The following is a 20,821-nucleotide window of genomic DNA, read 5'->3' on the forward strand; positions in this document are numbered from 1 at the left end:
AAAGAAAGCCAAGTCGTCGAAGAACACTTCGGTAAGAGAGAAAGATGGTTCAAAGAAACCCAAGTCTTCGAATTATACTGTGGGCGGTGACAAAGATGAGGACAAGAAGTTCAAGCCTTCTAAAAACGGTCTCGTCCGCAAGAGGGCGCAAGAACAAGAAGTCAAAATCTGCGCCAGTCGAGGCACCATTTGCAGATACAACCTCAGCAGACGCACCTGCAGAAGCTATTTCAGAAGAATCCCCACCGGTAGACCCTGCGCCGTCAGACCCTGCACCAGTCGAATCTGTACCAGCTGAGCCAGCTTCCGAAGAACCTACACTACCTGAGCCTGCGCCAACAGAGGCTGCGCCAGCAGAATCTCCACCGTCAGACCCTGCACCGTCAGACCCTGCATTGTCCGACCCTGCATCAGTCGAATCTGTACCAGCTGAACCAGCTTCCGAAGAACCTACACCACCTGAGCATGCGCCAACAGAGGCTACGTCAGCAGAATCCCCACAGTCAGATCCTGCGCCGTCAGACCCTGCACCAGCCGAGTCTGTACCAGCTGAGCCAGCTTCCGAAGAATCTACGCCAGCTGAGCCAGCGCCAGTAGATGCTGCTCCCACTGATACTGCAGTAGAAGAAGCTCCTCTAACAGACACTCCAGCAGACACTCCAGCTGAAGACGCCGCAGCCAAAGAAGAACCATCAGCAGAAGTTCCAGCTAACGAAACCGCCCAAGCGGAGGCAGCTTCAGCAGAAGCAGCGACAGACGCACCTACGACTGAAGAGGTTCCTGCCGAATCATCGCCTAGCGAGGACAAGCCGACAGCAGACGAACGCTCTGAGGGGCAGCCAGATGAGCCTGAACCAAAGCCTGATAGTACACCTGCTGAGGCTACATCTGAAGAGCCAAAGTCTGCGGCCGCCGCTGAGCCCGTAAATGAGGCACAACCAGTCGAAGAAGCTGCTAAGGAAGCTGAGCCGTCTGCTGCTGAAGCACCAGCAGAGGAAGCACCAGCAGAGGAAGCACAAGTAGAGGAAGCTGCCGCAGTTACTGAACCATCACCAGCTGAGGCAGAGCAAATTGCGCCGGATGACCATGAAAGAAATGAGCTTGAGCCAGCTGCTGCCGAAGAACCCGCACCAGCAGAGCCCGTACCTCCAGCTGAAGGAGGAGCCGAAGCAGCTGAGGGTGTTGCTGAGCCAGAAGCCGCTCCTGCCGCCGAAGAGACTCCTAAAGACCCACTAACAGAGCCAGAACCGGCACCGTCAACAACGGAAGAGCCTATAGCCACAGAACCACCGGCAGAGGAAGCTCCGCCGGTCGCTGAAGAGCCAGCTCCGGAGGCACCAACGGAGGAAGGCCAAGCAACGACCGAAGAGCCAGCACCTGACCCACCTGCAGAAGCAGCCCCAGTAATCGTCGACGCTGCTCCGGAACCCGCAGTAGAATCAAACCCCGAGGTCATCGAAATAGCCCCCGACCCACCCGCAGAAGCAGCTCCGGTAATCGTCGAGGCCGCTCCAGAAGCCCCAGCAGAAGCGCCCCCCGAGGTCATCGGAATAGCACCCAACCCAGCTCCAGCAGCAACGGACAGTGCCATTCTCGAAGAAGAGGAAGCTGCCGCCGATGTCGTCGAAATCGCCCCACCCTCCCCATCATCCTCAAAACGCCGCCACCGCTCAGGCTGGGAGCGCGAGCGCCGGCACAGCAAATCTTCCTCCAAAGGCAGCATGGAAATGCCCCTTTTCAACTCCTCGCACAAACGTCGCGAAAGTGACGTCACGAACAGCACCTCCAAGTCTGCGGAAGTTGAAGAACTGCTCAAGCAAGCGAAGGAGAAGCGGTTGAGCAAACATCATTCATCACCACGAAAGCACGGTGAAGGCAGTCTGGCGTCTTCAAGCCGCCCTACAGCGGAGAGGAGATCCAGTAATCGGGATAAAGAGCCCGAAGATAAAGGCAAAACCGCGGCATTCCGCCCAAGACTCCTCGACATGCTCCCCCGCGCCGAATCCAACACCAGCATGCTCATCCGCGTCAACGACGAAAAGAAGGTGTCATCTAAAAGCTCTTCCGGCTCCACCCCCCGACCCCGTCGTTCGACCACCGCGTCCTCCCCGTCCCGCCGCGAGCGCCAGTCCAAAGCCCGCTCCGCGGACCGCAGACCCAGAGCTAGTACTGACGTTGATGAAGAGGCGGGGAGGAAAGAGCGGAGGAGGAAGAGGGAGGAGCTGGACAGGGCGGAGGCGGAGACGAAGAGGGAGTTGAGGAAGAAGAGGCGGGAGTTGGAGGAGGCGCAGGAAGCGGCGAGGAGGGCGAGGGAGGGGAGGAGGGAGAGGGAGAGGGAGGAGGATAGAAGGAGGGTTAGGCCGAGGGAGGGGGTGGCAAGGGGGTTGCTGAGAAGGCTTTTCAGTTGACGATGGGGAGAGGTTTGAGGGGTGGAAGGCAGATCACGATGTGAAGTTTTCATGCTGTAGTAATGAGTCAGGAGTCGGTCGTGGAGCTATGTACATCGACTTTCCTTCTTGCGTGTATCTCTATGGGCGGGGTGCATCTGTACTACTAACGGCCCCTTTTCATAGGTAGAACTACGTAGCAACGCATGCAAGAATCTATTTACACAATGATTGAATCGAATTGTTCGTTCGCGGACCAAGCAAGCAAGCGCCTGTCAGTCGATGGATTTCGACCTGAAAGCTTGACAAGTCGGACTCGTACTTTGTAAAAACCGACCAACCTGCAAGAATCATGCAGCGTGGATGACAGAGTAGGTGCCCAGCCCTTCCAAGCCTGATCTGAATGACCCACACCTGATCTGTGGCGTTGATCGAATCCCTCATCCCTCATCCCTGAGCCGTAGTCTCGCCCGGCCGGCCGAAGGACGCAAGAACCTCGAGATTAGACCTCCCCTCCGAATCCTCCACTCTGCGCAAAACTAGCCTGGTACCCTCTCAACGTCGCCCAAAGCTGGGGCACCTCGTCCTCGTCGGTCAGCCAATCACCAGTCGGACTGGCCAGGTCCAATTTTTCCAGCACAGCCAGAGACGCCCTCACATAGGTTTCGCTTCCCTGCGCCAGGTTTCCTTTGCGAACAAGTGGCGCGTCAAGCAACACCCGCGCGATTCGGTTGATTTCGCTGATGAACGAATTGCCTAGTGCTTCCGTGTTGATTTCGTTGATTTGGCCGAGGAGGATGAGAAAGGTCTTGACAATATCCTCACGCTCAGCCGCGAGATCTTGTTCCGTAGTGCTGAAATGGGTGGACGGGTCGTATTTGTCTAGAATGGGGGCGATCATCCCTGGAGATGATGCTCTATCTGAACTGCCACCACCAGATTTTTTGAGGTTGTAGGCGTCGTAGAGATTCCAGTATTTCTCGACGAGATGCAAGCGTGTGGCTAGCTGGGTAGTATAAATGTTGGCCTTTTGGATCTCATATTGGATTCGTCGACGCTCTTCAGGTCGGTTGAAGTCAATACGTGTGTTATCAAAGCCGTTCGTTGCGTACTGAGCCAGTTCCTGGCCGACGGTGGATTCAGGGTTTGGGGAAGGATACTTTGGCTCTCGCGACCGAGGTGATGGAGCCCGGAAACTGAGGACAAGCTCGCCAGGAAGACCGTCAAGCATGCGCTTGACGGATTGCAGAGATTCCTCCAAGGCTCTCTTTTGCCGCTCCCAGTCTACGACGTTGTCAACACCACGGACTAGCTCCATTGCTGCTAAGTCATTGTAGGTAGATAGAACTCGGATATTGGCGTTAAAACCGGTTATTACGGGAACGAGGCCTGGAGGCTGGAGATCGAGATGGACATGCTCTGGTGTAATGTAGCCATCATCGACTTCAACGGGTAACGGAGGATATGGGTGTGATGGCGTTGCTGGTGGCATTAGCAGGTCCCATTGCGAGACGCCAGCCTGCTGGAATAATTTCACCCCCGCGAATAAAGCCCAAAATGTTCTTACTCCCAACTCTCGCATCAATTGATCGACACCGACATGATGTGGTCCCTCGAGAGCATGGCCATTCGCTGTCATCCTAGGTGTTGGTAAGGCATGACCGTTCGTGTGTGTAGTACTTGTGACATTGACCTTGTGAAGACCGACGGTTGCAGATATAGTCATACATTGCTTGAAGTAGTGGATGGCGGATTGCCGATTGAATGTTTGGACACATGTCAACCCCTGCAGGTAGCTAATCACAGCATCATGGACCGACATTTTGCGGTCCAAATATGCAGGACCCAGAGCCTCCATCGCTACCTTATGGCATCGATCCACCAGATCCATCGGGTTCGAATACAAGGAATCCATCTGTTGCTGGTGTTCCATTGGCACACCTTCGCGGATGTGTTGTCGAGGTCTTCGAGGGAAGCAAGCCACCAGATAGCCAAGCATCGAAGCGACCAAAGCTACAAAAGTCGGATTGGTCAGGTCTTGGCGCCGGTTAAAGGCATCCCGAAAGGATGGTTCGTGAGGAAGTGGGACAAGAGGATGTATGAATGTGAAGTAGTCATCGACCAGCCGCTCAAGCATGGAAAGGGGACATATCGTTTCTGCAGAGAGCACCTGCTGCTGGGAGAAGTAGGCGAGAGTGTGGGCAGCGTGTGTGGGCGAGGACGGTTGCGGTTGAGACATTGCTGGACCTGCGGGCGAGTCGTATTTTCTCTTGAGACTCTCGGCGTGTTTATTAGGAGGACCTCGGCGCTTGCTTGGTCGTTCAAAGGTACATGGAATTTGGAGACCCTCACAAGCCTTGCAGGGTTGTTGTTCGTCGCATTTCACTTTTCGCACAGAGCATGAGTCACAAGCCTTACGTAGCCTGGCTTTTGTCTCGCCTGCATGACCTTGAATCTTACTCGTATTGTTGTTTGACGGTGTTTGCGCCTGGGTGGGAGGCGCAAGTTGAGGGTCGACGTCAGGAAAGATGGGATTCGACGCGTTCGGAGGAAGATTGGGCAAGGGCGGGTAGGGGATGTAGTTGTTGGAAAGGGAAGGACCTTGCTGCGGTAGCATAGGTGCACTTGGAGCGGCGCCATATGCAGACATATTGCGCTCACTTTTGTGATGAACTGGACCGTCCATGGCAATCCGGTGTTTCTTCGGATATACCTCGGGGGCGGCGGGATGTAATGTTGTCAAGAGTCAAATGCACATGAGAAATTCAATAAATTTGTGCCGTACCGTTGATATATGTCAAACGAAGTCTGTGACCGATTGGTTGTAGTGGTGTTGGAGCATATGTGCGACAGTGAAGCTCAACAACATCTCGACACTACGTGACTAGCCCAGCTAGCGTGCCAAGACCGAAGAGTCTTACCGAAGTCCTGGCGATACCTCGGAATTTCATTGTCAGCGGTCGAGGGGGTCACGCGGGTGACAGAAAACCTGCACACCTGAAATTAGAAATTTGATGATGATTTCACAACGAAGAGCCCTAGCAAAGGTTTTGCGTTGTGATTCAAAATTTCGATAACACTAATATATCGTTCCGCAAAATCTAATTCATAAAGAGGGTATTCGTTGAGTTATTCCAGCTGACAAGGCGAAGGGATTTCTTGGTGTGTGCAGGTTTTTTGTCACCGCGTGGGGGTGTCTGCGAGTCTACTCGCTCCTTTCTCTCTTCTGGTTAAACATACTGATAATTCGTACACTTCTAGGCTCAACCTTTGTAGATCTCCAAAGTCTCTTGAGGATTAAGTCACTACAAGACCCTCAATTTTCTATCTGCGCCTTTTGTCAAACATCCATCATGCCTACAAACCCACACCTCAAGCAGCTGCTGCCAAAGCATTCAACCATGCCCCCAGCCTGTACCCACCTTTGCTGATCTGCAGCTCGATGTACGGCACGGCGCCAGTATAATACGTCCCGTCGAGCTCCATGCCCGACTCGTCGTTTTGAAGCACGTACTGACAGTTCAGCCCGTTCGCGTCCTGCGCCCATTCGAGAGCACAGTCAGTAGCCGTCGTGATATCCACACAACTAACCCAATCCTCCTTCTGACTCGCATACGTTCCATTATCAATCTGCGCAATCAACGTCGCCGCAAACGAGTCCACAGTCGCTGTGCTGTTCTCCCCACCGGCAATCTTCTCGACCATCTGTGTGTCCCAGCAGGCGTGGAGATTTGTGTCTTCGCCATCCCAGGTGACGGAGATGTCGTTGCCGCCTACTTCTTCCGCTTCGTCATGTAGAGGCTGCGTGATGTCGCCTAGGAAGTGAATCAGAAATTCCATGGCCTCCATACGGTTTGTGGCTGAGAGACTGGTGTCTTGGACGCGGGCGGTGTAGTTTGCGATGGCGGAGATGCTGCAGCCCTTTGTGGTGCAGTCGCGAGAGAAGTTGACGGCGCAGGAGGTTGGAGGCGAGTCTTCGGCGTCGATGAAGCTGGCGCGCTTATTGTTAGTGGTTTTCCAGGGGGAAGTGCCTGGGTGGGGGCTCACTGATAGGGCGCGCTGAACTTTCCTGCCGTAGTATAGCGGTAATCGTCCGCCCAACTGGCAATCGAAGCCATGGAGACATCGTTCCCTAATATGCCTGCCACGTACGTCTTTGCCGTGGAGGTCAGGTAGTTGTTGGCTATCGTAGCCACAGTTGCATGGCCGACGACGCCCCATGCATGAGCGCATGGCAGCGCGAAGAGGAGTGAGACCGCGAATGCAGTAGATGGATGCATAACTGCTGGGTAGATTATATATCGAGAAGATAGTAAATAAACTCAGTTTGGGCGGAAATAGAGCGAGCAAGCCCCCTTCTTAAGGGGATCTCATGCGCAAAATCTCCTGCTAGATTCAGGTACAATACATGATAGTGTACCTGCATGCCTCATATGGGCAGCCCGAACGTCATTCTTTGTCGATGTAGAACCCTCTGGCTCAGTCATGTGCCTGGATGAGAGGTAGAGGGTGACCGTGACGAGGATCGTCCTTTGTTCCTTGCCATCCCTCGGTCCACCCCGTGCCCGAGACAAGACAAGGTTGAAAGGTGATTGGTCCTCATCAAGACATTGACCGAGGAGGAATTCTTGGCAGGTCCGACGGCAAGTTGATTGCAACGGTCGCACGCAAGGCCGGTCGAGGTTGTCGTTGGTCGAAGGTTTTGGCGCGTAGGTGGCGTTGCTAATTTGGGAACGTTTTGCCTCGGAGCGATTGGCTGCAATTGGAAGGAGCTGAATCGCGAAGGATCAGGGCCACGTCCTGTCAATTCAGCTCTGAACACACATCATAGAGACAATGCTGAAATTAATTATTTAAATATTGAATGAGATAATTACAAGAAGTCTGTATCTAACGAGTGGCAAGGACCGATGTCCAATCTAGGGATCTACGCATTGACTGGGTATTGTGGACTCCTCCAAGACGCCAAAACGCATGCCGCTAAAAAGCAATCATGAAGCATTTATGGTAACAGGAGAAGGCTTCTCAGTAGTCGTGACCGTCACTGTGACTGTTACCGTAGCTTGGCCATTTCCTACCGCAAGTTTTTCATTCGCCGGCACTGCCATCGGAGCAGACGTGATGCCGGCACTATCAGCGCTTGATGTCGATGTACTTGTGACACTTGCTTCTGTGAGTTGGAGACTGTCAGGGCTAGCCTGTGGAGACATTGCAGATGACTGTACGGCAGGTGTTGAAACCCCTGGGTAGGGTTGCGACATTTGAGAGGTAGGAATTGAGGCTTGCGCGCTGCTTTCGCTAGGTGAGACTTGGCCGTTCTCGGGCGCGGTGACAACAGCAAACAATGCCTGTGGAATTGAGACAACAGCTGCTGTAGTGGATGGTGGTGCTGGCGTAGCCTCTGACTTAGGAGAAGTGTTCAAGGAATCGGAGTCCTGGACTGGTTGAGCTGTAGCCGTCACACCAAGCACCGAAGGGTTAGGTGCCTGGGATTGGCTCTGGATGCTCGCCTGGGCTGGGGGAGAGGACGTGACGGGCTGCACAGGGTTCTGCGCGCTCACGCTTTGTGTGGCTTGACTGAAGTCCCCCTCGGCCTGCAACATTGGGGCCGGCTGCGAAGTAACGGCCAGAGGGACTGCAGTGGAAGACGATAGACCAGCAAGCATACTATAGGCATCGCTTGGAACAGCGCATTGCACCACAACCCCACTCAAACCTGAGGGTTTTGGAAGCGCGTAGCACGATTGGCCTTGAGGGCAGCTCTTTAATACGTAAGTCTCATCGGACTGACATTCAGCGATCTCCCCATCAACACAAGCATATGCCTGGCTTGGGTCCCCAGGATTGCAAGGGGTGTCTTCGTTCAATGTCTTGTAAACATTGTTGAAGCCAGCGGCCATTGCCGTATTTCCGCCCTCAGCGGTAGGGTATTTCGCAGTTCCGGTGGGCGCTGGTGAGCTTTGGTCGAGCGTGACTGGTGCGAATTCGTCCGCTGCGTCGCCACCCGGGCCTGATACTTGAACTAGACCTGAAGATATAGGTATAGGCACAACGACTGGAGACGGAGCTTGACTGGCAGCAGCTGTCGAAGAGGTGGGTATGGATGTTGTAGAAGAAGACTTGACTTGACTAGCAGCAGCTGTCGAAAAGGTAGGTAGGGGGGCTTCAGAAGGAAATGGCGCTTGAATCGCAGTAGAAGATGATGATGGCATAGCCGCCACTGTTCGCATGTTGGCTGTGGATTGGACGTCGGAAATAGTCGACGTGCTTGCGCTAAGTTTGGGTGACGGCGTAGATGAGAACGATAGTGCATCAGTTGAGGACTGCAGGTCATTGGGAGGGTTTCCACCAATGTTGAACAATCTTGACATAGTCTCCGCAGGCTGCACAGCGGCGGCCTCATGAGTCTCGCTGTTCAACTTTCCACCATCAACAAGTGCTGATGTACTCACAGGAGTTGCTCCACTACCCACGTCGGAGTGCTCTGACGGACTTGTTGTAGATGAGGTTGACGGGAGAGTCGCTGACGTTGATAGAACTTGGCTTAGCGCATCTACAGTGAGAGCATCTGTAGTAGGGCTACTGCTGGACGCTACATTAGGTGTCAATGGCGTCGCTATAGATTTTGTTGAGGAAGTGACAACGAAAGCTGAGGTTTCTGGGCTGGCGGCGATCGAAGGTACTATTGATGAGGAAGATATCGGTATTGGCGTCGAGGTTTGAATGTCGGCAGGAATCGAAGGTATCTCTGTATGATTGAGGAATCGGGCGAAGTTATGAGGCCTTGGGTTCTGTCAGCGCAAGATTACGAGCACAGCTCGAGCATGTCTGTACTTACTGCACGCGAGCCCCATTGTGTCGGAGAGGTCCAGTCGCAGCAAAATTAGCACATACTGCCAGCAGTACTATTATTCGGATGTGCATAATGGAATCCAAGGAATGTGAGAGCAGATGAGCAGAAGTCTGTTCAACCCAGAGCTATTAAGATAGGAGTACAAAGGGCTCGCTGTTGTATTAAATGAAAGTGGCAATTCTAGATGTGAGAAACCCAGGAAATGCAGAGCAGACAGAGACGACACAAGGAAATCTAGAAATCGCAAGGCAGACCGTAGATGAGACCAGAAAGAAGGCGAAGGTTCCTGCAACATTCAGTAGGAATGCGCAGCACAAGAGCCATATAATGAGAGGCCATGAGATTGCGATACTCTTGAAACACTGAATGCCAGGGTAGACAGCGTGTATGAGAGGATACGAGAGCGTCTCAGCAATGGAAGGGTTTTAGTCAGCGGCTGCTGTGACGTGGACAAGAATGGCAGGGCTATCTTCATCTCGAAGCAGCTTAATTTAGCCAGTCTGAGGTTTCGTATGTTGTTGAAGGAGGTAGGTCTGCTGACTGGTAGTTGATGTTTTGAAAAGGCTGGGCGGCTGTTGTTTGATGTCGAGGCTGTCCAAGACGCGTTTCATTGATGTGATTGGCTGTTACTTCTATACCACGAATAGACTTCCTTTAAACGTTTAAACTCGGCACTTTCAGCGGACGCTCCCGTGGGTCTTGGCATTGAGAGCATCGAACAGCGCCACATATAGCCTCCAGCCACTGAAACTTCAAACTCTGGGGTAGCTTGAGCCGTTGTGCAGGACCGTCATTCGATATTTCCAAAGAATTGTATGAGGAGTACTCGTCATTGGATTTTCGCATCTTGCCAAGAGGTACTCTAAGGGCTGAAGACCCCAAAATTCTGCCATGTAATGAAGTATCTAAAAACCAATTGAATAGTGTCCGGACCTCCACGCAGACCTGTTTGGCATTTAAAGCGTTGGCCACTCAAGAGCGCTGGCCCATAGATGGACCCTCCTCATCGTGCTCGAGAAGAATAACCCCCATGCCCTCGACGTTCGCTTCCACATCTTCACCCTCATCCTCTCCGAGAAGAGGTTCGCTTGCTTCACCCGCCACTCTTCCCGTCCGACGGTGCCGGTTGCGTTTACGGTCCCGGCAGACAGCATGAGGCCCAAGCAGACTCGGAAGCTTGTTGAGAGTCAAGGAGCGAAGGTTTCTTCGCAAGACAACGACGAGGTGGATGGTACTGTACGTGCCCTGTTAGCTTGCTGCCGATCAGAGTAAGATATGCAGTCCTTGTCGAACAATTACGCGCACCCGATCTAGGGAAAGGTATTAAAGGTCAAGAGAATCAATCTGCCGTTATGGACGTAGGTGTTCAGATCGCCGAGAATGATTTCGTTCGTGACGAGAAGGGCAAAGAAGCTTGGGAAGCCGATGCCTTCTAAGACTTTATACGATCGATAACCAATGTATTGGACATAATAGCGACCTAGTAGCTTAGAACATGAACCTTATCAGAGGTGATGCGGCTTCCCAGCCTTCCACGATCTTTTCCACACACCCGTCCCTTCGTCTTATTGAACCCAAGCCGTAGCTAACTTGACTTCAGACCGCTTCCACCGTATGCATGTTGAAGCTCACAAATCTTCATCAGGCACTTCCGGTGCCCTTTCCTTGCCAACAGCCAACCATGCCCCTACCCAGCGCTCAATCCATCCGGGCTGTATTTCTCCAGTAACCCTCATCTTCGAACTAGCCTCCTCGGTCTTCGATGTCTCAAACTCCAGGTTCTTGCCTTCCTCAGCAAGCTTCTCATAGAACACCAGCAGCTTAGCCGCTGGGTTAACTTTGAGCATCGCCTCAATGTCTGCGCTGCCGACCGCTTCAGCATCTGCGCGAACTTTCTGGAGCCAAGCTTGGAATGGCACTGTGTTGATCTTATTTGTTCTGGCATTTGAATGACTGAGGGTATTGACAATGGCTGGAAGGAGGGATTCCCAAGCTACAGGATGTGGATTCAACGGATGAAAGACACGTGCTTTGCCGGGTTCCTCAGGTTGTATTAGCGTCGGAGCCTCCTGCACTTCAGCATTGACAGACAAATCCACAAGCACCTCGGCAAGAAGATCAATAGGAACCGAGTCGATCTTGTCTTGGCTTACCCCTAGCGAATCAGGCACAGCGCCGACATGAAGCGAGCTAAGAACGAGGCTAGGCAGCCACTCCACTCGTTCCAGATGCCTTGGCCTTTTACTGGCCCTGCGATTTGCCCGACCCGCGCGATGCGAGCATCGATGGAGAGTCTCTTGGAGGCATAGTCGAGAAGGAGCTCCGCGAGATATTTACTTTCTCCGTATCCCATGGGTGATGGGGCTTTGTTGTCTGAGATGATCTCCTCGCGGATCGAAGGGTACTGCCGTGGTAGCCAAGGACGGAGCTTATGGAAGAGACGAAGAAGACAACTGGAAAGTGAGCTGCTGAGACAGCGAACTCGGCAAGCCGAGTTATTCCAAGAAGTTGCGGCCCGAACGCAGACAATGGGAGGTTGAATTTGACGGGCCACGCACTGTGGATGACCGCAGTGGCTTGAGTCAACAAAGCCTCGTACGTCTTACGCTCGAGGCCGAAATTCTGTTGCGACATGTCTGCAGTCAAGAAGGTCACTCGATTTGAGGATAATCACTCGTGGTCCTGCGGATCCTGTTTCGCTGTGATCGAGTAGATGAAGAATCCAACGCTCTATCTAGACAGTAGACATGCGATACAGATGGGGAATTGGAGAGCACCTGGAGCAGATATGAACCCAATGCACCTGTTGACCCAGTCAAAATCACGGTATGCTTCTTGTGTCCCGCAATCCGAGCGGCACTTGACTTAGTTGGTTTTGTCTGCAAGTTGTTAACGAGGTTGTCGATCGAATTTTTGTGCTCCTGAAAGGTCGCATCAATCACTTGCTGACGTGCCTGCTGATAAAAAACCTGTGATTGCCGACTCATGGCCGAGAGCTCTGATATTGCACTGACGAGCGAAGATACTGTAGGGTTAGTGTACACTGTGCTGACAGCAATCTCCGAATCGGCCAAAACTTGATTCAGATCACGTGTGATGAGGAGTGCTTGCAGGGAGTCCATGCCTAGCAGGAACAAATTGTCTCCATCTCCGAATTGAGTCCAACCGGTGCGTTTAGTGATCGTCTCGCGTATGAAGGAAGAGGTATTTTCAGGGTCGTGTACATCGATAACCTGTTTGGCATCTGTTGAAGGGGGAACAGTGACTTTCTCCGCGTCAGCATATAAAGCTTGTAGCTCTTCTGCGTATAGGCTTAGAGTTGGCCTTCGTTGCACAGTGCCTTTCCCTGCTCTCAACATAGGCTTGTTGGGATTCACGAAAAGAATGTGTGATTTGTCTATCATAGCATGAGTAGGGCAGTCTTTGTTTGCTTCTTGGATCGTTGGCCATATGCGCTCAAGGGTCTCTGCACGTTCGGCAGCTGAAAGAGCCTTCTCAGCCGCGAGTTCGATGAGGAGGGCAGCTTGAAACCTTTGAGCACCAGCGACTAACGCTGCGCGAACTTCAAGATGGCTGTTAATGCGCTCTTCCATAGAGGTGGGATTGGTCTTCTCCCCTGTTAGGAAGATTATAATGTCGTCGGACCTGCCTTGATGTTTCCAAAGCCCGGGCTTGGATGGATGAGGTGAGAAGAGATCTCCGCTAGGGAATCTCTGGAGGTCAGGGTACAATTTGAAAACAGGTTGCCAGGATTCGAACTTTGGATTTCTGACTATGCACAGTTCGTGTAGATCATCCGAATGGTGCTCGAACTCGACTCCAGTATCTGGATGGATAACCACGTATTTCCAGTCTTCGCGTGGCCACGCACCCTCTGGTCGAATCGAGGGAGGAGCTCCCATCTCTGAAGCCCCGTATATGTTCACTAGCTGCATCCTGCATGCAACAGGATGACCAAAAGCTTGAGGTACATCTCCGCCAGCGTAGAGTAGGGTTTCTAGTCTTTCGGCGACGAAGTCCAACATGGCACTGTCCTTGCCAATTTCTGCTATAATAGTTGGAGGAACAACAGCAACGTCCGCCGTTGTGTGTTTGAGTGCGTCCACCATGACCTGTGCCGTCGGGATCGCTGCTGCAAGCGGATAGATTATGGTTGTTCGATTGATAATCGCGTTGCATAAGGTTGTGCAGTGATTTGCAGCATGGAAAGGAGGCAGCATGAACAACAGTCTGTTTGCTTGGAAGAGTCTGTCCTGAGACTTGTATCCAGATGGCGGATCCAGATGTGTCATCTTGATGTATGCCGCCGCAAAGGCATGGGACCAGACAATCGGCTTCGGAAGACCAGTAGATCCTGAATTATGGAAGGCAAGGAGAGGTTCATGGCTGGCTTCGTCGAAAGTTTTTGTGTAGGGATAATGAGGATGTCTCTTGCTGATCAGTTCATCAAGGTTTGAAACTCCAGCGACACGAAGCTTGTGAGCAGCCGTAAGCGCGGAGATCGTCGGTGGCTGCGGATTCGGTACAAGCAAGACGGTACAGTCAAGAAGGGTGAACAGGTTGATATGAGCTGGAACGCTATTGCGAGGTGAAGTAAGGAGCATCTGATACTCAAACCAGGGTTAGCACCCCCCTGCTATATCTTTCGCTTCAAGCTTCAACTAACCTTGTATCCGGCCTTGACAGCTCCTAATATTAGAACATTGTACCTCAGATCATTCGGACCTATGTAGGCCAAGGTGTCAAAATTCTTTGATCGACCAAGTGTCTTCTCCAACCACTATGCGGCGCCGTTAACGGCATTGGCCAAGTCTTCATAGGTGATCTTTCTGTACCCTTCCTCATAACCAGTGGTCGAAACAGGAAATTCTGCGTACAAGGCTCGAGGGTGTCTGCTCAGCTCTGGAATCGACGATGTTGTTCAAAATTTCTGGTTTTCCGAACGGGATAGTCAGGAGCAGTCTCTCCACCTTCAATTTCGCGGATAGTCATGATTTTCAGTTGTTTGGTCCGCTGTTCGTCTGTCAATCGCGAAGACGCTGAGTGCGAACTCTAAACTGTCACCGAGCAAGATGCAGAGGCGCCCGGGGTCGTGCAAGCAAGGTTGGCCAATACCTAGAACAGAGGGTCCTACGATTGACTGTGATAGAGGTCCACTCGAAGCATGTGTTGTCGAGGAGATGGGTTTTTTCGTGGCTGAACCTGAACCTTCTGATCTTGAGAAAGCGTACCGAATCATATTCCTATCCTTGCAGCAGACATGGAGGAATCACTTGAAGACGGAGACTGGTTTAGACTTCGGAAGCAAACGCGGTAACGTAAAGCGCCATTCGGTATTCGTGACAAGCGCTCCTAGGCAAGACTACAAGGCTGATACTCAGCCAATCTAAGGTACTTGCACATTGCTCAGACACGCAATCGGATGGTGTTCTTGAACCATGTGTGTTGCACTCTATTAGTGTGGGCGGGATTCCCAGTAAGACAGAGGAACGCAGAGTCCATAAGAATTGTTGTACTTCAAGAATGCCTCACATCCTGGTTCATACGAGTACATCATGTCTGCGCATGCAATCGACCTAGTTCTCAAGTGGCAAACCCTTGCGAACACGCCCACGCTGACGCAAGCAATGATGCGGACCCTCGGGGAGTAAAAGTGCATATGTATGTATAGTCCCTTCTTTATGTTACCGAACGTAAAATTATACCAACGAGTGATCCCAGATACTCGTGCGGCCGAGAAGTCAAGACTGGCGGTCCGGCTTGGGTCAACGTCCCTTTCCTTTTTGGTTCCCGGAATTTAATCCCCATCAGAGTAAGCAAAAGGAAGGGACCCGAAAAAATTAAAAAATATCCCAGCCCCCCCCAATTTCTTCGGGCGAAAAAAAAAAAAAAAACCTTGCCGCCCTTAAAAACTCCCATTAATATTTAATTAAAGAAAAAAAAATAAAATTGGTTGGTTGGTTATAAACTTTCCCCCCAAAAAAAATAAAAATTTTACAAAAAAAAAAAAAAAAAAAAAAATTAATTAAAATTTTTTTCCAAAAAAATTTGTGTTTTACAAATCCTCCGGAGCACAGTCCTAGCCCATGCATGATCAGTGCTTGTGGAAGAAGGCAGCAAGGCTTTGAAGGAACGCATGATGAGGACAAAAAAATAAAGCATGATGCAGGTACCTTAAAAAAGATTAATGTACCCTATCAATGCGTATACCAATCACAACGTCAAGCAATGGTGAAAGAGGGAAGGGGACCGCAAATCACACCAATGTACCACACACCTTCCAAATCTTGTCCTCGTTAGTTCGTGTCGCAGTGATGATATTATACGCATCTCACGGATCCTTTCTTTTCTGGTAAAAGCTATTGCTCCCTCTTCTCGACTTTCCCTACACATACTATCTTATACTTACCTTTACATATGCATGTGATTTGTGGGTGGCTCTTCCGCTCCTCTCTATTCCAAACTAGCGAGCACTCCGCTACTTTAATGCAGTTAAGATTCAGGAGACCACCCGCCTTTGCCGTCATTCTGTGGGGCAGGAACCTTTTTTCGAGGTCTGATGGATCTGGTCATATGTCACCTGTCCGTTTCAATCTTCTCCGGTGTGATCATCTAGTGAACTGCGAATTGAGCCTCCATTCTACCCTGGTCTCTCCCACCGTGTCTCTTGTTTGTTCCATCGTTTTTCGACTTCACGAGACTACTATCTTCGAAAACAGAATGCCGACTTTACCACCACATCCGACTTACTCCGACTTACCTCCATCATATCTCTATGAATATAGGGGAATTATAGTTAGGGGGGAAATAAAAAATGTTTCATTCGTCCAGACATCCTCTTTGGTGGTTTGCGCTACTATTCGCGATGTTTGCACAAGACCAGTATAGGGTTAGACGATATCCATCGTTGCAAACGCCCTGATATTCTGTCTCACTCACTTTGGATGTTCTGGCAATAGGTTAGTCAAGTATCCTTACGTATAGATTGCGAAAACTCGCAGACTGACGCATATCTAATTAGCCATGACAAAATGACAAAACTCGGTGGTGTAGGAAGGCATCTCCTGGCGCTCGAAGCTACAGACCCTAAAGAAGTCGTGAATTGGGCCAAGCTCCTTATGGCTGTCGAATGGATCTATCTCGTGGCGGTGACCTTGCCAAAACTCTCCATCTTGAGCATGTACCTCGGAATATTCACCACAAAATCGTATCGAAGGATTATACATGTCCTAGCTGTTACTTTGATCAATAAGGCCTCACTGAATCGCTCGGATGTCAGCCACTGGCTTTTTTCTGGGATCCCACCATACCTGGCGGTCATTGCATCGACATCAACGCATTTTTCAGGTGGATCAGTCTACCCAACATCCTCACGGATGTAGCGATGCTCGTTCCACCTCAACCACTCGTATGGACACTCAAAGTCATAAGACACCAGAAAATAGGACTGACATTGGCATTCTTGACTGGTTCTGTCGGATTGATAGCCTCAATATTTCGCTTTGCGACCTTCTTTCGGAACGATGCTATAACTGATGGTACTTTCTCGTTTGTGGGACTCATGTCATGGACCATTATCGAACTAGGCATCTACCTCGTTGCAGCTTGCCTACCAGCGCTACGTCCGCTCGCTCAACGCATCTTCAAAGACAGCCTTCTCACCCGTCTCAGCACGAAATGGATGCCTAAGTACGGTGACAGATGTTACGAGCGCAGCACGGTGAATATCAAGCTCGAGGGACACAGAAGCGTTAGGTCTGAAGTCCATCGCCCTCAGCAATGCTTTCATCGTCTAACCGATGGCAGGGAGAGCATTGGTAAAAGCAGTGCGGATGAGAGAAGTCTGGTGGACAATTACTGGAGCGCGAGGGACAATGTCAGTCAATTCGCTCGGAATGACTGCGGTTCCGATCTAAAGGCGCAGCACATTCGTGTTGAGAACAACATTGTGATCACCACATCCGATTCTCTTGCTTAAAGACGCCAAGAAATCAAGAGGAAGATTTGATTTCTAGGTCGCTTTGGATGGACTGTCACACACAAGACTACGCCCAAATATCACATGATTTGTACAGCCCAGGACAAATAGGCAACATCATTACGAGGATCTGGTTTGGCAGCAGAGAGTGGCTGACAGCCCATTGGGCTAGCCTTGTGACCTTACAGGCCTACAAACACGATTCTAAGATGGGGAGTGCACAGCTCGCTGAGGACGACACTTGTACTTTTGGCTAACTCATCGTTTGAGCCCCGGATGTGTGCCGTGGGTACTTGGATTAGCTTTCCCTCTGTTGCCCCTCTTTTCCGTATTGCACCTTGTGGCCGCAGGGCCGAAAGGTACCCCACCAGAAAGGAAAATGGCATACTTGAAAGGTGGATCAGGGTTGGGTCGTTGCGGTAAAGCATCCAGGCGAGCATGGTAACAAGAGCTAGTCAACTCCCATTTCCTGTCTCCCAAGTAGGATGCTTTCGCAGATATGTCCTACGAAGACTGGAGAGCAGGTACTGACTCAAAGATGCATTGTTCATGGAACCTTCACATGCTCCTGCCAAAGAACATAGCAGGACAGCGAGGACAAGCCGAGTACGCAGCCGGGAACACATACAAAGACGCCCTTGCACACTACCGCATCACACAAAGGGGAAAAGCAGTCTCTATAGACCTCCGCGTCATGGTTTCCGAGGGTTTCCTGAGTGAGAACGAATTCCCTCTACACCGTATGCTAGACTCAAGTCTCTACGTTCCACTGAAGCAAATCGAACTTTTCGGCCTTCTCGACTATCTTTGCGACCCAGAACTAGACACCCTGACGACGCAAACGTGCCAAACCGTCGTGGGTATCGAGACCCCTGCGAGCCTGCGCTCAAAAGGGGTTGAAGAGGCGCTTTGGATGCGCACACCTTTACTTCGCCATATGTATCAGGTCAATAGCGATCAGAAGCTCTCGGTGGGAAACTCCAAAGACTTCATCGATTATAGAGGTCTGTTTGCAAGCGCCGGCTCTCTTTCTAAGGCCGGTTCCATCGTTCTGCAGGCTCTGATCAAGAGATTGTCACGAAGTCTTTCGACATCAAAAGAAGGAATCGACACGAACAAGTCACTACACTCCTATGGGGTGGATTCGTTGTTAGCGATCGAGCTGAAGACATGGATCGCAGAGGGGTTTGCGGCGGAAATACCTATTTTTGAGATTTTGGGGAGAGCGACGGCCGCAGCAACGGCGATGACAACTGCAAGGAACAGTCGGTTGATGCAGGGGTTCAGTAAATAGTTGCCTACTGGGAGCGCAATATCGGCCCAACGGACTTCTTCTTGCACCTACACGTACTGCAAGTTAAATTTGGAATGAGAATGTGGGTTCAATGGCAGGAGGCTGTGCGGCTATTTTTGGTGCGATGATGCGTCACAATGTGTATCGAATGGATGATCAAAATATACAAAAATACATGTATACGTAGTACATGGTGGTCCTTGAAGGACCAGCTGCCTTGGCCTTCTTTTCAGATGGACCGGCTAATTTAAAGGCCAATTCCGACCTCGGTTGCCTCATGTGACTGCCCGCAAAGGGGGCGGCCGCTCGGCGCTAAGATTAAGGGCAAAAGATCTTCTTCGACTGGGCCCCACGCTGCTGCACTTGATCATGGTATTGGCCATTAAAGTGCCGAATGCTTCACTCTTGACTACCACATATGTGTCTTCAAAGTCCTTGAGATAAGTGGGACAAAACGATTGGGTATTCTCAAGTCAACTTTTGACAGATGAGGCAGCTGCATGATGCTGTCATTGCCACATTCCAGGAATCAAAATAACCCCAAGCCACCACGCCTGCACGTGTTGAGAGCTCACTATGAAAGAGTGGCTCTCTTGTCCGAGCCTGGACCGTTGCGCTTGCGCAGGAGGTGGCATACTGCTCTTTTTCTCTCTTACGCCGCCTCTACCGAAGAGCCTTGAATGCCTAATTGAGTTAAGCAATACCTCCCCTTAAGAGTCCGAAATATACCTTCAATCTCACGACCGCCTTTCTTCTTCAATTTCTCAATATCCTACACATCCACGATGCCTCTCTTACCTTCCCTTATTCTCGCCTTTGGCATTTCTTCCTCCGTACAAGCAGCGCTATCTGGATATGCTCCTGTACCAGCAACCTGCCCCAGTACCCCCTTGGTTCGCTCTGCAACAGGCATCTCCGCCTCTGAGTCATCATACATTTCATCTCGCGCCCCAGTTGCGTCTGCAGCGCTTGGTGCATGGCTCACAAAGGTGAACTCGGCTTTCAGTACAGCAAATCTGCCAGCAGTAGCCCTCACCACCAGCGGAGGTGGACTGCGCTCTCTCCTCACGGGTGCCGGCGTTATCCAAGCTTTGGACTCACGGGATAGTAATGCTGGCACAAGTGGTCTCTACCAGGGGCTTACCTACCAGGCCGGTCTTTCCGGAGGAGGGTGGCTCCTGTCATCTTTCGCTGGTAACAATTACCCTACCATCTCGAACCTAGAAACTACCCTTTGGACGACTGCGTTTGCCGACAGCCTTCTCGTGCCAGAGAACTTGGAGGCTGGAGGTGCTTATGCCCAGATCTCAGACGACGTTGTTGCCAAGAACGCAGCTGGCTACCCGCCTACTATTGTCGATGTGTACGGAAGACTCTTGGCATACCAACTTCTGAAGGGTACCGATGGAGGCGTTGCCATTGAACTGTCGTCCATCACTGGCTTCTCCAACTTTACCGGCCACAATGTGCCATTCCCAATCATCACCAGCTTGAATGTCGAGACTGCCACTGGAGTCTGCACTCCTCCAAACAACACAGTCATCTACGAGTTCTCGCCATACGAGTTTGGAAGCTTCGATTCCGGCGTCAATGCTTTTACGCAGACGAAGTATCTCGGAACATCCCTCTCGAATGGCTCTCCCACCAAAACAACCTGCGAGACCAACTACGACAACCTTGGTACCATACCGTCCTCTTGTCCCATCCCGAACAAATAGCTAACGTTCCCAGGATACATCCTCGGCACCTCCTCCGACATCTTCAACGAACTCTGCACCACATTCCCACTTGTCGCCGACGTCCCCGGCATCCTCGCCAACATTTCCGCCATCGTAGCACAGACCCACGCCCTGACATTTATGGATGAATACGCGACCTACCCCAACCCCTTTTATAAGTACACCCACTCCACCCTCGTGCAGGCCCAACCCGAACTTACCCTCGTCGACGGCGGCGAATCCCACCAAAACAACCCCTCTTCCCCCTCCTCGAGCCCGCCCGCAGCGTCGGCGTCATTCTGGTAAACGACAACTCCCGCGGACACCAGCGGCAATTTCCCGGACGGTAGCGAACTCTACCAAACGTACATGCAAGCGCAACTCGCGGGCCTGACCAAGATGCCCGTCATACCACCCGCGGCCACGTTCCTCGGCGAAGGCTTGAACCAAAAGCCCACGTTCTTCGGATGCAACGACGCGAGCAAGGTCACAATTGTGTATCTGCCCAACTACAATTACACCTTCCCCAGCGGCGAAAGTACGGCGAAGCTGGAGTATTCTCCTTCCGAGACGAGTGGCATGATCGCGAAT

At 51.4% G+C, this 20,821-nt stretch overlaps 9 protein-coding genes across 9 annotated transcripts; 4 read left to right on the forward strand and 5 right to left on the reverse strand.

Annotated features, from left to right (window-relative positions):
* Positions 1–95: 95 nt before the first annotated feature.
* Positions 96–2,408, forward strand: HO173_007716 (uncharacterized protein; the record flags this gene model as incomplete). The annotated part of the gene is made up of 1 exon (XM_037309616.1): positions 96–2,408. One exon carries the CDS (start codon positions 96–98, stop codon positions 2,406–2,408), a length of 2,313 nt encoding a protein of 770 aa, XP_037163695.1.
* Positions 2,409–2,889: 481 nt separating this feature from the next.
* Positions 2,890–5,073, reverse strand: HO173_007717 (uncharacterized protein; the record flags this gene model as incomplete). The annotated part of the gene is made up of 1 exon (XM_037309617.1): positions 2,890–5,073. The coding sequence occupies one exon, from the start codon at positions 5,071–5,073 to the stop codon at positions 2,890–2,892; it is 2,184 nt and encodes a 727-aa protein (XP_037163696.1).
* A 686-nt stretch (positions 5,074–5,759) lies between these two features.
* Positions 5,760–6,667, reverse strand: HO173_007718 (uncharacterized protein; the record flags this gene model as incomplete). The annotated part of the gene is made up of 2 exons (XM_037309618.1): positions 5,760–6,378; positions 6,435–6,667. The coding sequence occupies 2 exons, from the start codon at positions 6,665–6,667 to the stop codon at positions 5,760–5,762; spliced, it is 852 nt and encodes a 283-aa protein (XP_037163697.1).
* Positions 6,668–7,378: 711 nt separating this feature from the next.
* HO173_007719 (uncharacterized protein) lies at positions 7,379–9,311 on the reverse strand (the record flags this gene model as incomplete). The annotated part of the gene is made up of 2 exons (XM_037309619.1): positions 7,379–9,170; positions 9,226–9,311. 2 exons carry the CDS (start codon positions 9,309–9,311, stop codon positions 7,379–7,381), a joined length of 1,878 nt encoding a protein of 625 aa, XP_037163698.1.
* Positions 9,312–10,868: 1,557 nt separating this feature from the next.
* On the reverse strand, positions 10,869–11,874 carry HO173_007720 (uncharacterized protein; the record flags this gene model as incomplete). Its single annotated transcript, XM_037309620.1, has 3 exons — positions 10,869–11,395; positions 11,455–11,693; positions 11,840–11,874. The coding sequence occupies 3 exons, from the start codon at positions 11,872–11,874 to the stop codon at positions 10,869–10,871; spliced, it is 801 nt and encodes a 266-aa protein (XP_037163699.1).
* A 17-nt stretch (positions 11,875–11,891) lies between these two features.
* HO173_007721 (uncharacterized protein) lies at positions 11,892–13,844 on the reverse strand (the record flags this gene model as incomplete). Its single annotated transcript, XM_037309621.1, has 1 exon — positions 11,892–13,844. One exon carries the CDS (start codon positions 13,842–13,844, stop codon positions 11,892–11,894), a length of 1,953 nt encoding a protein of 650 aa, XP_037163700.1.
* Positions 13,845–16,271: 2,427 nt separating this feature from the next.
* On the forward strand, positions 16,272–17,218 carry HO173_007722 (uncharacterized protein; the record flags this gene model as incomplete). The annotated part of the gene is made up of 2 exons (XM_037309622.1): positions 16,272–16,466; positions 16,520–17,218. 2 exons carry the CDS (start codon positions 16,272–16,274, stop codon positions 17,216–17,218), a joined length of 894 nt encoding a protein of 297 aa, XP_037163701.1.
* A 499-nt stretch (positions 17,219–17,717) lies between these two features.
* Positions 17,718–18,512, forward strand: HO173_007723 (uncharacterized protein; the record flags this gene model as incomplete). Its single annotated transcript, XM_037309623.1, has 1 exon — positions 17,718–18,512. The coding sequence occupies one exon, from the start codon at positions 17,718–17,720 to the stop codon at positions 18,510–18,512; it is 795 nt and encodes a 264-aa protein (XP_037163702.1).
* Positions 18,513–19,297: 785 nt separating this feature from the next.
* On the forward strand, positions 19,298–20,536 carry HO173_007724 (uncharacterized protein; the record flags this gene model as incomplete). Its single annotated transcript, XM_037309624.1, has 2 exons — positions 19,298–20,192; positions 20,244–20,536. 2 exons carry the CDS (start codon positions 19,298–19,300, stop codon positions 20,534–20,536), a joined length of 1,188 nt encoding a protein of 395 aa, XP_037163703.1.
* Positions 20,537–20,821: the final 285 nt, after the last annotated feature.

Source organism: Letharia columbiana, assembly GCF_014066305.1.
Source record: "Letharia columbiana isolate WasteWater2 chromosome Unknown Sc0000025_s0, whole genome shotgun sequence".
In the NCBI taxonomy this organism is placed as follows: domain Eukaryota; kingdom Fungi; phylum Ascomycota; class Lecanoromycetes; order Lecanorales; family Parmeliaceae; genus Letharia; species Letharia columbiana.